Source organism: Nerophis lumbriciformis, linkage group LG19 (genome assembly GCF_033978685.3).
Source record: "Nerophis lumbriciformis linkage group LG19, RoL_Nlum_v2.1, whole genome shotgun sequence".
Classification (NCBI taxonomy): Eukaryota; Metazoa; Chordata; class Actinopteri; order Syngnathiformes; family Syngnathidae; genus Nerophis; species Nerophis lumbriciformis.
This window is the reverse complement of record NC_084566.2, coordinates 27,809,961-27,825,560: the sequence shown is the minus strand read 5'-3', so window position 1 is coordinate 27,825,560 and position 15,600 is coordinate 27,809,961. Positions and strand designations below refer to the sequence as shown.

Sequence of the window (15,600 nt, the reverse complement as noted above, 5' to 3'; positions counted from 1 at the left end):
AGTTAGGTCTATGTTTTATTCTGTTCCTAATTTATCATACTGCCTCCCTTTGAACACTTAATTTTAAACATAGTTGATGTTAAATTGGAAGAACCAGATTACAAGACGTCTGGTCTGTGGATTGTAAAAGTGCACTTTCATGGACTAAGGAGACAAAGAGAAAAGTAAAAGAAAAGAGTCAATGGTGCACACATGTAGTTAATGCCCTGGATGTTTATTTCATTGACACCTTTGCCTCAGTGTGTCCACACAAGCAGACAAGTCAACAAGCGACCGCTGGAGTGGGCTCGGAGGGAGGGGAGTGGGGTCAAAGACATAAAAAGAAAGAAAAACTACAAGTAGCCGTGTTCAGTACCAAACTCTTCACAGAAGAGAAGATCTGCTTTGTTTTGTCCTGCTGCCCAGAATGAAAAGGCACCCTCTCGCCTCCCGGGCTTCAAATGTCAGATGATTTTATTTCATTTGTCAATAACACATGGTCGCTTTTGTCCAAAGTGGAATGATCCATGTCATCCTTCGGCAACAAACAAAAAGAATGGAGAAGTCAAAAGAAACGAAATAAAAAAAGTGGAGGTACAAAAATATTTATTTTAGAAAACAATGAGTGTCTGAAGGTTGAAATCATAGAAAAGCAGCATGGTCACATGACACACGTCAATAGTGCTCAGACGCAGCAGCAAAGACAATCTTTATGACGATGTGTGGAAGAGCTTTGTGGAGAGACGCATACCTTCCGCCTGTGCACGGAGTCGCGCACCCGCGCACGCGCACTCACACACGGGCATGGCGGGATACGAGGGAGAGGGCGGTGCCAGGCAAACAAAAGTGGGCGTGGCGTTGCAGACTTTGTAAACACGGCACAATAAATAGACGAGGGAGCGGGCTCCGTGCACACGCACACGCACGCCATGACACGTTGACACTTGTCGCACCAGCTGCAGTTTATCGTTCTCTTTAATTTGGATTTTTTTTTCAATATGTCGAGTGCAAAACATCACAAATGAACAATTCTGTATTCAAGTAATGTTATATACAAGGAGGGGGTACAAATATTCAGTACTGTACATATAATTGCCATATTAAGAATTTACAGACAATCTCTTATTAACAGTAACAAATATGGAAATGGGGCAGGGTGGGGGGTATACACCAGACGAGCATCATGATTGGCTCCAGGAGCAGTCACTGTGGACACACAGCCTCACCGCGCTCAGTCAGCCGCCGCTCGCGTTCAAGCCTAACAGACGATGCATAGCACCTAAAAAAAAAACATAAGGGAGTCCGCTGGCTACGTCACCTCCATGGCCATTGTATTCTCTGACAGACTGTTGAGGGGCGCCTTGTCTTGCTCATGGTTGTCCCTACAAGACCACCACAGCAGTCACAAAAACAGTCTTATTTTAAAGTTTCCACCAAGGGCTCAAGTGCACTTGAAGGTTCGGAAGAGCCAGCCAGCTAACTCGCGTGAGCACACGGTGAAAGGTGTCCAAGTAAAAAAATGGAGGTAGTCGTTTTTATTCCACTCATGTCACACACCTGGGTCAGTAACACACCTGACCCTGCGCTGAGAGGAATATGCTAAAAAGTGCTGCATAATAGGGTATAGACATTTTTAAATTGTAAAATGTAGTTTTTGTCTTTCAGAGACTTCCTCTTTTTTACATTTTTAAAAAGTAATACAGGTTGCTAAAAAAAAGTGCAGCATGATACTGTATAAACAATGTTTTGTATTGTAAAATGTAGTTTTTGTCTTTCAGAGACTTCCTCTTTTTTACATTTTTAAAAAGTAATACAGGTTGCTAAAAGAAAGTGCAGCAAGATACTGTATAAACAATGTTTTGTATTGTAAACTAGTGTTTTGTCTTTTAGTGACCCATTATCTTTTATATTTTACAAAAGTAATACACAGGACGCTAAAAAGCGCTGCATAAGACGGTAATGTTTAGATTTGCATGACGTCACGTCCAGCTCACTAATACGTGTTGTAGTCAAGCCAGCGTCTGTTCTCAGTGGGTACTAGGCGCCATTTAGCCTTTCTCCAAAAAAAAAGCCATATGCTTGTATTGTTTTCCGCTATACGAATGGTTCAAAACGCAAAAAGGATAAACGCTTTTTCAGAGTTTCTCGAGAAGCAATATAGAAGGGCAGAAGAGTGCAAGATTTTACTAAATGACAACGAGAAAAGTGTCACGCACTGGAAGAACACGCAAGTTTGCAGTGATCACATCTTTAAAGAATTTGTTTGATATACTTTAACGTTAAGAATTCCCCATTGAACTATTATCCTGATATTTGTTTCGGAGATCTTAAAACACATTTTTCCTACAAGTATTTCGTAAAGCACCAACTCGGCGAGTCTAAATAAAAGCACCATTTGAGCAAAACCTTAAAGAGTTAAGCTTTTGCCAAAGGCATGAAACTTTCAGCACATACACAATGATAACATCTATAGTTATATTTTGATAAATATGGGGAAAAACATGCGTACTTGTAAACGGCGCGTGCAACAACAACAAAGCAACAAACATGGCTGTAAATGCGAAGTTTATTCATAAAATGCAACCTAACCCAAGCAAAAACGATACATGATTTAACTGGGATAGTCTAGATACAAATTTTCTTGACACAGCCACATACAAAGAAGTTGTAGAGCTCCATGCTTTTTTTAGTTGTTATCTGTTTTGTCGTGCAGAATGATGTCACGAGCGCCAGATAATTCGACATGTCTGCGAACGCGATTGACAGGTAATCCTTGGGATCACTCGACAAATCTTTTTTTAAATAAAGTATATGGATAGATTCCATTGCATAGTTAAATTTTTTGTTCGTATCTGCTTTTTGCAGGAAGATCTAGGCCCCTTGCGTACTCAGATAGTTCGCCTGCTGCACAACAGCAATCTCAGTTTTTCACTTCCGTGAAGATGTCACATGATGGAATACAAGCAATAGACATTCAGTTTTTGTATTATAAACTAGGTTCTCGTTATATACCGTATATATTTTTTTTTACATTTTACAAATTAAGACATTCAGGAAGTGGCCATTGGCTGTCTATCTATCAACACACTGCACTATGTCTAGCCTTGCCCTTTAGGCACCCTTCCATTGATTTTGTTTTTGCCGAAAAGTGAGTCAAATATTTGGCCGTGAACAGGAAGCCGACAAAGTGAACTTTAGCGCTTGGTGGAAAAGGAGCAACAACGAAGGTGTTAAATGTGTGGCTCACCTGGGCACCATGTCAAGCGGCGATGCAGACGCGGCGGTGACCTTGGGTTTCTGACAGTTGACGGTGGCTGCGGCCGCGAGCTTTAAGGCGGATGTCGACATGGCGCTGCTCAGCGTTCGGGGTGCGTGGGCTCGTTTGCCGACGGAAAGGCCTAGACGCAGGCTGTTGTTGTTCCCCAGCGGGGCCTGAGTGGCGTTAGTGGTTGTGGCGCTGACAGGGTGGGCGGTGCCATTATTGTTGTTAACGGGTGCAGAGCTGGTGGCGGTGGTCGGGTGCAGCGAGGCGGAGCTGGACATAGTTGTGGGCGGGGCCACAGCGGCAACAGAAGGGGGGACTGTGCTCGAGAGGTGCAAGCCCTTGTAGACACCTGAAGAAGAGTCCAAGATGAATATTAACAATACCAATTCTAAAAGGAAGCATCATTGTATACAGACAAATAGGAACGATATAGGGCCAAATTTGTAAGGAACTTGTCACTGTTTAATTATATGCTAAAACCAAAGTGATGGAGACAAACAGTTAAATATTAAAGGAAAACATCTCAGCTTTGTGTTTCAGCTGACAACGCAAATAGTGATTGTTCCGATGTCCATTTAGTTTTTAAAATATGTTGCGGGCCAATAAAAATTTTAGTTGTGGGCCACAAATGAACACTCTTTCCAGTAGATGGAAGCTCGATTTTCAACCGCTTGGTCAAATATTCTCAGTCAGGATTGTACCTGAGGGGGAGAGGACGCCATTGACTCCGCCTCCCAGGCCGAGCTCTTCCTTTGTTTTTAGTGCCAAAATTTGATCGGCGGTGATGAGGGCCGAGGCAGCGTACTGAGCGTTGGCCTGGTCCAACATGTTGGTCGAGGCCTGCGGGTAGAGGAGCGGACCACGCGGTAAGTAAGTGTCGCGTCTGAGCAAGAGGATGTTAACGCACCTGTGTGCTGTTGGCAGTGGTGGCCCTGTTGGCTTGCTGCTGCTGGATCTGCTCCAGCTGGTCCTTCTGCATCTGGACCAGCTGCTCATGGTGCTGCTGGAACTGCTCAGCTGTGAAAGCTGACACACAAAAGTTTTTTTTACACATTACTGAGCGCTCTGAATGAAAGTAGACATTACAACTAAACATGCTCTAAAACATGTCTATTCAAGATTATGATTAAAAGTCACATTGGGTACTTCAAAACAAGACTTCTCTCTCGTACGTGCACAGGACACAAACTTGTAAAAAAAAAAAAACTAGAATTAACAACCGATTCAATGTGGGGCATGAATCTGCAGTAATAGTGGCTTACCAACAGGGGGTGGGGCAGGGGGGACGACCCGTCCAGAGCGCTGGGAGGGAAGTCCGACATTAGAGGTGGAGAGCGGGCGCTTTACGCCTCGACTCAGCCTGCGGAAGAGAGGATGGGCGTTGTCCAGCTCGTGTAGTGGTAGTGTCCGCGGTCTGAAGTGCCGCCATCGGCACGACTTTATGTTCAAAAGAATCCGACTGAGGTCCGTGTGCAAAGAGGGGGAGGGTGGGGAGGAACTTCTGTCTGAGGTATTTGTTTCTGAGGTAATGGCAAACTTGCTGGCAGCCGGCGAGCACGAACTCGTTGGAAGGGGCGGGTCCAGCATATCGGGGTCCAGTTCATGAAAAACATCAAAGTCCGAGTACGCTCGGTCCAGTAAGACCCTACCAGGAAAGAAGAAAACATGTCAGTACCTCAAGGGCTGAATGCTTTTTGACAAATAACTAAATCACCAATAATTTAATTATCTACCTCCATTTGGTTATTGTACGATAGGAATGTTAACGATATAAAAATTTCCTATCACGGTTATCGTGACCAAAATTACCAGTTATTATTGTTGCGGTATTGTTTAATGTACTCAAAAATACGTCTACACAGACTTGAAAACTTTTGACTTAGTTTTAATTATTTTCTAATTAAACTAAATAGACACCGTTAGAAAGCCCACTATTTTGCATGTTTTGGGTTTGTTACGCTTCATTGATAGTGTTTTAGACTTAGTATTTTATCTGTTTTATTGGCTAAACTTGTTTAAAATATCGGTTTGTACTGTAGCAATTCAAGATTTATTTAAAATAAAAAGTGCGTAACAAATAAATCCTATTATACTACTCAGTGGCCTAGTGGTTAGAGTGTCCGCCCTGAGATCGGTAGGTTGTGAGTTCAAACCCCGGCCGAGTCATACCAAAGACTATAAAAATGGGACCCATTACGTCCCTGCTTGGCACTCAGCATCAAGGGTTGGAATTGGGGGTTAAATCACCAAAAATGATTCCCGGGCGCAGCACCGCTGCTGCCCACTGCTCCCCTCACCTCCCAGGCGGTGATCAAGGGGATGGGTCAAATGCAGAGGACAAATTTCACCACACCTAGTGTGTGTGTGACAATCATTGGGACTTTAACTTAACTTAACTTATTCTTTTTCATTATTTCTGGCAGGCATTGCCTTACTCTGTTCAGCCGTTTCTTGAACACACTGCAAAACACCTCTGTCTCGTATTCCTCTGAGTATGGAACAATCACTCTTTTTGAAGAGAGCACAGCTTGGAGGTTCAGTGTACACAATTGAATAGCATTATTGCTCAGACAGCAACATGTTTATTTATATAAGTTTAAATTGTCGTTTCTTAATGGGGAAAGATGTTCATGTGTGAGAGAGGATGATCTACCGCATGGTGATGTACAGCGCACACAATGTCCTACACAAAAAATATTTGCAGTCAATAGCATCATTTTCTTTTTGTCACTTAAAAAAATACAGAGGACTTGACCTCTGTGTCCTCAATGGTAGTTACAGCCATGCATTCAACTACTACAGTATTTTTTAGCTCGAACTTGTACCTTTTGCAGCCAAAGTGTGTCCAAAGAACTGAGAAAGAAATCATTTTGGAACAAGCTGCTGGCTTTAAGTCAACTTTCTGTTTGACTTTTTCTTCCTGACGCTTGTGTCACAGGGCTACTTTACAACACCTGGTTGCCTGTCGTGTAACTGCACAACCAGCGATGTATTATAATGGGATGGTGTATTAGTTGAGATAGAATTACAAAAGATAAAAAACAAAATAAGTTTTGTGTCGGTTAGAAGCTCTATGTGTAGATGTCGATTCATCTGTAGGCCTTAATTCTAACCGTAACAAATACAATGTATAACTAGTAGGGGTGTAACGGTATTGTAGGTACCGTGGTATTCCAGTTTCAAAGTCTTCTCAATAATACTGTGATGTGTTACAGTATCAAACAAAAACTCGGGAGTGTAATTTTTTTCTGGCGTTTTAGCTTTGGCCGGGTCTGAAAATAAACTACATCTCCCAGAATCCTCTGTGCAGTGTGAGGCAAGCAAGGTAGGGGCGTGGAACGCAGCAAGCAGGTGTGTTCTTAGTAGATGAGAGGAATTGTTTTTTGGAAATTTCTAAATCTGTCGATAACTTTTTGCGTTATGTTGCTTACAAAAGACAAACTCTTTGGCGGCAGTACAAAAGTCTGCGTTCTACAAAGCAAAGTGCACCACTTTCGCGGTGCACAGAGGGAAATCACCGCAAAAAATGGTACATCGCGGGAAATACGAGTGAACTGAAAAAGTACTTGATAAATCCTCAAACCATTATGTATTTCCTGCTGCTTGTCTCTCGCTTTTGTTTATTTCTCACGTGTGTGTAGGTATATATACACACACACACATACATACATACATATATACATACACATGTGTGTGTGTGCATATATATATATATATATATATATATATATATATATATATATATATACCGTATTTTCCGCACCATAAGGCGCCCTGGGTTAAAAGCCGCGCCTTCAATGAACGGCATATTTCAAAACTTTGTCCACCTATAAGCCGCCCGGTGTTGTAAGCCGCATCTAACTGCGCTAAAGGAATGTCAAAAAAAACAGTCAGATAGGTCAGTCAAACTTTAATAATATATTAAAAACCAGCGTTCTAACAACTCTGTTCACTCCCAAAATGTACGCAAATGTGCAATCACAAACATAGTAAAATTCAAAATAGTGCAGAGCAATAGCAACATAATGTTGCTCGAACGTTAATGTCACAACACACAAAATAAACATAACGCTCACTTTCTGAAGTTATTCTTCATTCATAAATCCCTCGAATTATTCTCCTTCGTTGTCCGAATTGAAAAGTTGGGCGAATGTGGGATCCAAAATGTCGTCTGGCGCTGTCTCCCTGCCTCCCTGTCTTGGTGAACGTCACGTGTGTTCGCCTTCTGTCATCCACTGTTCCCACGCAGTTAGTCTAGCTTCGAATGCCCTGTTGACACCAATATCTAGCGGCTGGAGGTCTTTTGTCAATCCACCCGGAATGACGGCGAGTATTGAATTAAGCGCGTAAGCGTGTCTCTTAATGTGATGTTATGAGCCAGCAAATATAACAACTACACTACCCAGCATGCAACGATAGTGACGGGCATGCGCGGTAGCCCTGAGAAGCGTTGTTATATGCTGGGAGTTAGAATGTGGTTATGAGCACGCTGTGAGTAAACGTTGAGAACTCAGTTAACACGCCTCGTCTGCATTATTTATAATTAGACAGACAACACACTTAATAGGAGCCATTTTGGGGTCTTTACATAAACACACAAATGGAAATGAAACGTCACATATCCCAGCATGCACCGCGCGCTTCTTCTACGGGGAAAAAAGATGGCGGCTGTTTACCGAAGTTGCGAGACCGAAACTTTATGAAAATGAATCTTAATATTTATCCATATATAAAGCGCACCGGGTTATAAGGCGCACTGTCAGCTTTTGAGAAAATTTGTGGTTTTTAGGTGCGCCTTATAGTGCGGAAAATACGGTATACACATACACACGTGTGTGTGTGTGTGTGTATGTGTATATATATATATATACATATACATACACGTGTATATATACATATATACATACATACACACGTGTGTGTGTATGTATATATATATATATATATATATATATATATATATATATATATATATATATATATATATATATATACATACATACCGTATTTTCCGCACTATAAGGCGCACCTAAAAACCACAAATTTTCTCAAAAGCTGACAGTGCGCCTTATAACCCGGTGCGCTTTATATATGGATTAATATTACGATTCATTTTCATAAAGTTTCGATCTCGCAACTACGGTAAACAGCCGCCATCTTTTTTCCCGGTAGAACAGGAAGCGCTTCTTCTTCTACGCAAGCAACCGCCAAGGTAAGCACCCGCCCCCATAGAACAGGAAGCGCTTCTTCTTCTACTGTAAGCAACCACCCGCCCGCGTAGAAGAAGAAAAAGCGCGCGGATATCACCGTACGTTTCATTTCCTTTGTGTGTTTACATCTGTAAAGACCACAAAATGGCTCCTACTAAGCGACAAGGATCCGGTTCATGAAAAGACGCAATCTCTCCATCCGCACACGGATTACTATTTCACAGCAACTGATATTCCTGTGAACCGCACTGTGGATACAACGGGAGCACGTACGGTGAATATTCGCACCACAGGGAATGAGAAGTCATCCTTCACTGTGGTTCTAGCTTGCCATGCTAATGGCCAGAAACTTCCACCCATGGTGATATTCAAAAGGAAGACCTTGCCAAAAGAGACCTTTCCAGCCGGCGTCATCATAAAAGCTAACTCGAAGGGATGGATGAAGAAAAGATGAGCGAGTGGTTAAGGTAAGTTTTTGTTTACGCGAAGAGGCCGGGTGGCTTTCTTCACGCAGCTCCGTCCATGTTGATATACGATTCCATGCGCGCCCACATCACGCTGGTTTTAATATATTATTAAAGTTTGACTGACCTATTTGACTGTTTTTTTGACATTCCTTTAGCGCAGTTAGATGCGGCTTACAACACGGGTCGGCTTATAGGTGGACAAAGTTTTGAAATATGCCGTTCATTGAGGGCGCGGCTTATAACCCAGGGCGCCTTATGGTGCGGAAAATACGGTACATATATATACATACATACATATACACGTGTGTGTGTGTATATATATATATACATACACACACACACACACACGTACGTACGTGTGTGTATATATATATATACATATATACATACATACACACACACACACGTACGTGTGTGTGTATATATATATATATATATATACACATACATACACACGTGTATGTATATATATACACACACACACACACACACACACACACACACACACACACACACACACACACACACACACACACACACACACACACACACACACACACACACACACACACACACACACACACACACACACACACACACACACACACACACACACACACACACACACACACACACACACATAAATATAAGTTGTGTCTGTTGTGAGAATTGTCTTGTTTGCCCACCATAGGTCATGTGAGGTGTGTCACTAGACCTGCTAATGTCAGCCAAATTAGCTGCTCCGTGTGTTGAAGTGAAGACGGCTGGGGGAGTTGAGTATGAAACAAGCTCAGCTTTCTCATTAACATGACATGATGTCACAGTTAAAGTACCAGTAGAATGGAAAAACAAGTTGACTTTATATGCTTATTTGTGTTTCATTGTATCCATTAAACTATATCAAATTGTATTTACAATCCGCAAAGAATGTGAAAACACAGTTTAAACATCACAAAAAGCCACAAATTCAGTCAGCCATTTTGAATATTGCGCACCAAACATCTTTGGCTTTTGTTTTATTCTGGTTTGGTAATGATAGTTTGTATGTTTAGCACCTAGCAATGCTGTGCATGCTAGTGTCACAATGAAACTGCATCCATCACTCAACTTCTAAAACTTATTGCTCATCCTCTGTGTTCGGGCTCAAAAATACAAGGATCATAATTTTTCCAAAAGTATTAGTTGTTGGCTCTCACAAAGTCTGCTTGATTAGCATTGCTGTTGATAGGGAAGGGATCGTTGGTTCCTAGAACGTCACACAATCACGTGACTGGCATCCTCATTATCTCTCAAAATGGCTCAGAAATCTCTTGAGATTGATATTATTTTGATAATATCTATTTATTCGCAAACTTTGGAAGTCTTGGTGTCATAAATCAGACATATGTGATAAAAGCTTCACTATAGAGGTAACTTGTTTTTCCACTCTACTTGTAATTTAAGGACTACATGCCTATAGTCACCAAAGAAAGGCCACAATTGGGGCCCCCAGAACAGTTTCATTTGCCGTATGGAGGCAGCGCTTATCACGCTTTCAAATCTTACAAGACCTCTTTATGCAATTTGAAAGCAGCAGCCGAACAAAAGAAACACAGACAAATGTAGCAATGTATCGATGATGTTGAGTTTATTTTCATTTACCATTCCATTGATTGACGTATTGGCTATTGGCTCAGTTCTAGAATTGTTTAAAATAAAATGTATGCCTCTGGACATCAGATTAAATACTTTTAAATGCCATTTAAGGCCTTAATTTTTGCAAAATTCATTTAATGACTTTTAATACTTTTTATTGCCCTGCGGAAAACCTGTATGTGCTTTGTTTTAAGATGCTATTTTTTATTAATTGTTGAGAAAATTACAAATTACCTCAGTTTTTTCTAAAGTTCCAATGGAGTGTGTTGTGAGGTAAAATTGGCCGCCTCTCATCACTCATCTTTGCGCCACGATATGAATGTATGTAGAGAAACATCCTGGATGAAAACCAACGGTGGATCAACATAGTATTGAGCAAAAGGTCTGAATACTTATGTAGATGTGATTTGTTTTTTTCTGTTAAGATGGTGTGATGTGTGTACATTAATGAGAAATACAATAAACTTTTTAGATTTGAGCAAATGGCTACAATGAAACAGAGTGAAGAATTTTAAGGGGTTTAAATACTTTCTGTACCGTACCCGCTGTACACCCTGGACAAGTCGACACCTCATAAACCGTAACCCTGAAAATATATTTAAGCCAGCAAAGCCAAACATCAGTGTGTGAGGTATTTACATTATTAAAAGTTATATTCTTAGTAAACTTTTCTGAGAAACGGAATTTCTAGACTGATATAAACATGTTCACTGCTTCTTAGAAAGTAAAAATAGAAAGACACTAAACTTAACATTATTGTTTTACACTGGATGTTTACATTGTTACTTTAAAAGACATCAACTGTGAGTTAATTTTAATATTTGCTTGAAACACTAAATGTCCCTCCACAATTCTTAAAAATACATGTTTGTAGTAATAAATATGATTACAACATTTGAGCATTATGTGTGTTCAATCTACACATTCCTAACACTTCATTTTACACACGATGGCATTTTTAAGTCTTTTTTTGGGACATATACCACAATAATATCATACCGTGGCCTTTATACCGTGATATTGTACAGTGAGCTTTTGATACGGTTACATCCCTAATAACTCGGGTTGCACGATAGACAATATACAATATAAATTACATACATTTGGTCGACGATAGAGCTTTTAATACTGTCGTTATATCGTGATAATGTATGTTCATGACACATTCTAGCCGTGTCCCGCAAATTTGACAATGACAAGCCAACGAACGCGGCCACGACACAGGGTAGCGTCTTCGTTAAGGGCTAATGTCCCTCCAAAGTGCAAAGCCACTTCTAAATCAGCAATGCTCGCCTCCGTGGCGGCAAATAAACTACAGTATATTTCTTACAAGTAAAATTATCACTGGGGGACAAGGAATAGCTAAACAAACTAGCTATTAGGCCTGCACTATTAATAGATTTTAAAGGGGCCCTGTTAGGCAACACCAACTGTTCTTACCATTGTTTTTCTAGCATGCACACATCGCACTGTATGGAATGGCCTCAATCTCGTTACCTTGCGTAATGACAATAAAGCTGATTCTGATTCTTCTATTGGTACCTGCTGCTGTGTATTTGGGATCTGCATAAGTCCCGAAATGTTAAAATCAAATTGTTGAGACATTGCGTGGGCATTTATTAAATAATCTTGCCTTCCTTCCTACTTCTGAGCGTCCGCCATTATAGTATGCACTGTAATCAATAAGCTTCTTATTTTTCTCTAGCCTCTTGTTGTGGGCCGGACTTGCTCATATATGCACATGCATCCTCCGCTGTTGCCATTTGTAATACAAAGTAGCGTATAGTTTTAACTTATATCTGTCAGTAGACTCGCTATGGAAGCACTAAAAACTACAACATAGCTGACAGGGAGAAGACAGTTCAAGTAGAGGCCCATAAATAAACAAGACCTATCCAGCGCATTTTGAAGAGACTGTCAAAAAGCAGCTTTAAAACAGTCTTGAAAACATAATGTATAGAAAATGTTGACCAAAGACCCACCCACGTTGTGTTTTAAATATAGAAAGAAAATCATAATATGACCCCTTTATATCATAATCCAATTAATTAAATATGACGGTATTAAAATTAAAAAATTGTTAATTCGATGTTCCTATCTATGATGTTTTGCATCTCAAAGTGAAGCTCCTCCTTCCTGCGAGAATGTGCTCTACTCCACACGTGCACACACCATTTTTTCCATTTATTGATTTGTGGCAAAAAATTAACTAGCATGTGGATTTGGCCCTTCCGGGTTTGGCCACGTTCATACATTATAACGGAAGTATGACTGGGTGTGCGTGGTAACTCCACTCACAACACAGAGCACACAGCATAATCTCCTGCTTTGCCAGAGAACATGTAGGAGAAAGCCTCGGTGAAGCCAATTTGTGACTTTAACGGTATATTTAGCAAAGAGAGGTATACATTTTAAAGTGAAAGGAGTGTGTCTTGCATCTTAAAAGGCGATGTATTCAGCGTGTCAAGTCCAGTGAGCGTGTATGAAGTATAACCGCTTGCAAAATGTGCACAATTTTATGTTTGTTGTTTGTTTCAATAAAGCTGGAACAGCAGTTTTCGGCAACACAGGAACTTATTTTCAACTCTGCAGGTTTCTTGCTCCTTGCTCGTAATTTAGCTGGTACCTTTGTCTATGCTTTTGGTTTTGCTCTACCGCTAAGACTTCTCCATAATGTAGTTACTCCACATGAAACACAAAAAACCTTCAAAAGCAACCCAACCCTTTATAACTTTCATAAGTGCTAAGAAGTTGAAGACAACTTAGATACACTCTTCTGTCGTTTGGCAACACTTATGAAATATCTAAACTAGTGGTGTTCAGAGTGTGGTCAAATGGGCCAATTGTGGAACACAGCTTTTTAATATACCTTAATATACTATACTTTATAGATTGTAAAAACAAATTTGTTTTAAATTTGCGCAAAGAAGCTGCAATGAGAAAAAGCTTAAATGTTGATATAAATAATGAATACATACAAAGCTAAGCGTAAATGTTAATTACCTTCCCCCTCGACCCACGCGTCGCCGGGCCAGACCTTGGCAGCGCCGTGGCACCGTGAGCGTGGTGAGACTGTAGCGGTATCGGGCTCCTGCCAGGCCACCATCCCAGCCCGCCGACCAGGGCCAGCTGCCCACTCGATCTTGAGGGGCCTGAAAACACACTAAGACTCAGCGAGGGGCGTCCTTATATTCACAGCTCTTGATGATGAGCACAACACTTACAGCATAGTACTGACAGCCCGGCTTCCTGCGGAAGGCGTACGCGCCATCCGGGTCGTTCTCTTCCTCAGCTTCTGATGAGCCAGAATGGAGCTGTGGACACCAAGGTTATAAGTCAGTGTGAGGTTGCTGGTTGAGATTATGGTTTGATGTGTGATTTTACAAAGGGCCTCTAGATGGCACACTAGCACAGTGCTGCTACCTGGGACAGTGGCTCTTCATCCGAGCTGGGGAAGTCATACTGGTTGAGGTCCTTGGCATTAAACACTGCTGGACCCTGGTAGTGTGAGGCGCCGGCTGACTGAGTCAAGACCTTCAGCTTCTTCTCGTATTTCCTCTTCTGACGAGGAACTTCAGTCTTATCAGGCTGGAAAAGGACCAAAACAAATTCACCCCAGGACTTAGACCCAAAAGGTTCAACATGATTTGTACAAAGGATGTTGAAAATGTGCTTGGTCTGTTCACCTTAGACTTGTACTCCTTATGGTCCATGTGGTGGTACTGGTTGGTGAGCGGTACCAGAGGAATAATCTGTGGCCTCACGAGAGCCCGCTCGGCCAGAACCTCAGCTAAAATTTCTCCACCATAGTCTGACATGACATTTCTGTTGACGGAAAACAATACTTGTTAATAATAATAATAATGAATATTATTATGAAGTTGATTCATACTTCTGCCAAACAGACCTCTTCTCAAAGACCTCCAGCGTGAGGTGCAGCAGCTCTCTCTTGCTCTTCTCCCTCCTTTTGATCATCTCCAGGATGGTGACGGCTCGACTCAGATCTCTCCTGAGTTTCAGCATCTTCTCGTATGACGCCTCGTCATTCTTACGATTCTGAAAGATGAGAATATATTGAGTCTCAAACTATGCAAAACCTACAGCTGTCGGCTTTCACAGATTTCAAACCGCTTACTCCTATTCCTAGAACCCACCTTCCTGGTTTGCATTTTTTCCGTGCGCCGTCGAAAGGCCACATAGGGGTCGCTGGTGCTCGAGCCGTCCCGCTTCTCCTGCTTGATGATGTTGATGAGCGAGAGGGCTTTGCTGTTTTTCCTTTTGCGGCTCCAGTAGTCAAAAACCTCCTTGATGAGCTCGTCATCCTCCTTGAGGAGCAGCTTGGCCTCTGGAAGACTGACCAGCTGGGACGACAATGTGCACGTCATGTCTATATCCTTTTTCTTCACAACAACCAGACTGACAGCTCATTCATGCATTTTTGCTGAAAGACACCAACCTGCTGTCCACTGCCTTTCTCGAGCCGGTCAATCATCTCCTCAAACTGCAAGAGGCTGATCTCCATCTTCTTTTTTAACTTGGTGATAAAAGCGTCGTCGTCCGAGTCCAGGTCGTAGTCCGGCTGCTCCGTGTCCAAGCTGAAAGCTGGAGGCAAGAAACAGACAAATTTGCAACCTTTCCATTTGGAAGACAATAAGGGCTCGGCCAATAAAATAATAGCAACACATATCCCAATAGACAATCGATGTCAATAAAATATTTGTGTAATAAAACGTTTGCTATACACACATATACAGAATATATATATATATATATATATATATATATATATATATATATATATATATATATATATATATATATATACACATACACATATACCCTATATTGCCAAAAGTATTTGGCCACCTGCTTTGACTCACATATGAACTTGAAGTGCCATCCCATTGCTAACTCATAGGGTTCGATATAAAGTCGGTCCACCTTTTGCAGCTATTACAGCTTCAACTCTTCTGGGAAGGCCATCCACAAGGTTGCGGAATGTGTTTATAGGAATTTTCGACCATTCTTCCAAAAGCGCATTGGT

General features: G+C 41.4%; 1 protein-coding gene across 2 annotated transcripts in view; it reads right to left on the bottom strand.

Annotated features, from left to right (window-relative positions):
- Positions 1-193: 193 nt before the first annotated feature.
- LOC133618576 (enhancer of polycomb homolog 1-like) overlaps positions 194-15,600 on the bottom strand; it is a 72,469-nt gene continuing 57,062 nt past the window's right edge. For both annotated transcript variants that reach the window (XM_061979071.2, XM_061979070.2), the window contains 12 exons: positions 15,013-15,158; positions 14,711-14,917; positions 14,464-14,612; positions 14,243-14,381; positions 13,980-14,144; positions 13,781-13,870; positions 13,560-13,708; positions 4,507-4,889; positions 4,152-4,270; positions 3,946-4,084; positions 3,227-3,593; positions 194-1,361 (listed from right to left, as the gene is read on the bottom strand). In XM_061979071.2, coding sequence (XP_061835055.1) covers positions 1,289-1,361; positions 3,227-3,593; positions 3,946-4,084; positions 4,152-4,270; positions 4,507-4,889; positions 13,560-13,708; positions 13,781-13,870; positions 13,980-14,144; positions 14,243-14,381; positions 14,464-14,612; positions 14,711-14,917; positions 15,013-15,158 — 2,126 coding nt within the window. In that variant the 3' untranslated portion in view covers positions 194-1,288. The remainder of the gene's footprint in view (positions 1,362-3,226; positions 3,594-3,945; positions 4,085-4,151; positions 4,271-4,506; positions 4,890-13,559; positions 13,709-13,780; positions 13,871-13,979; positions 14,145-14,242; positions 14,382-14,463; positions 14,613-14,710; positions 14,918-15,012; positions 15,159-15,600) is intronic.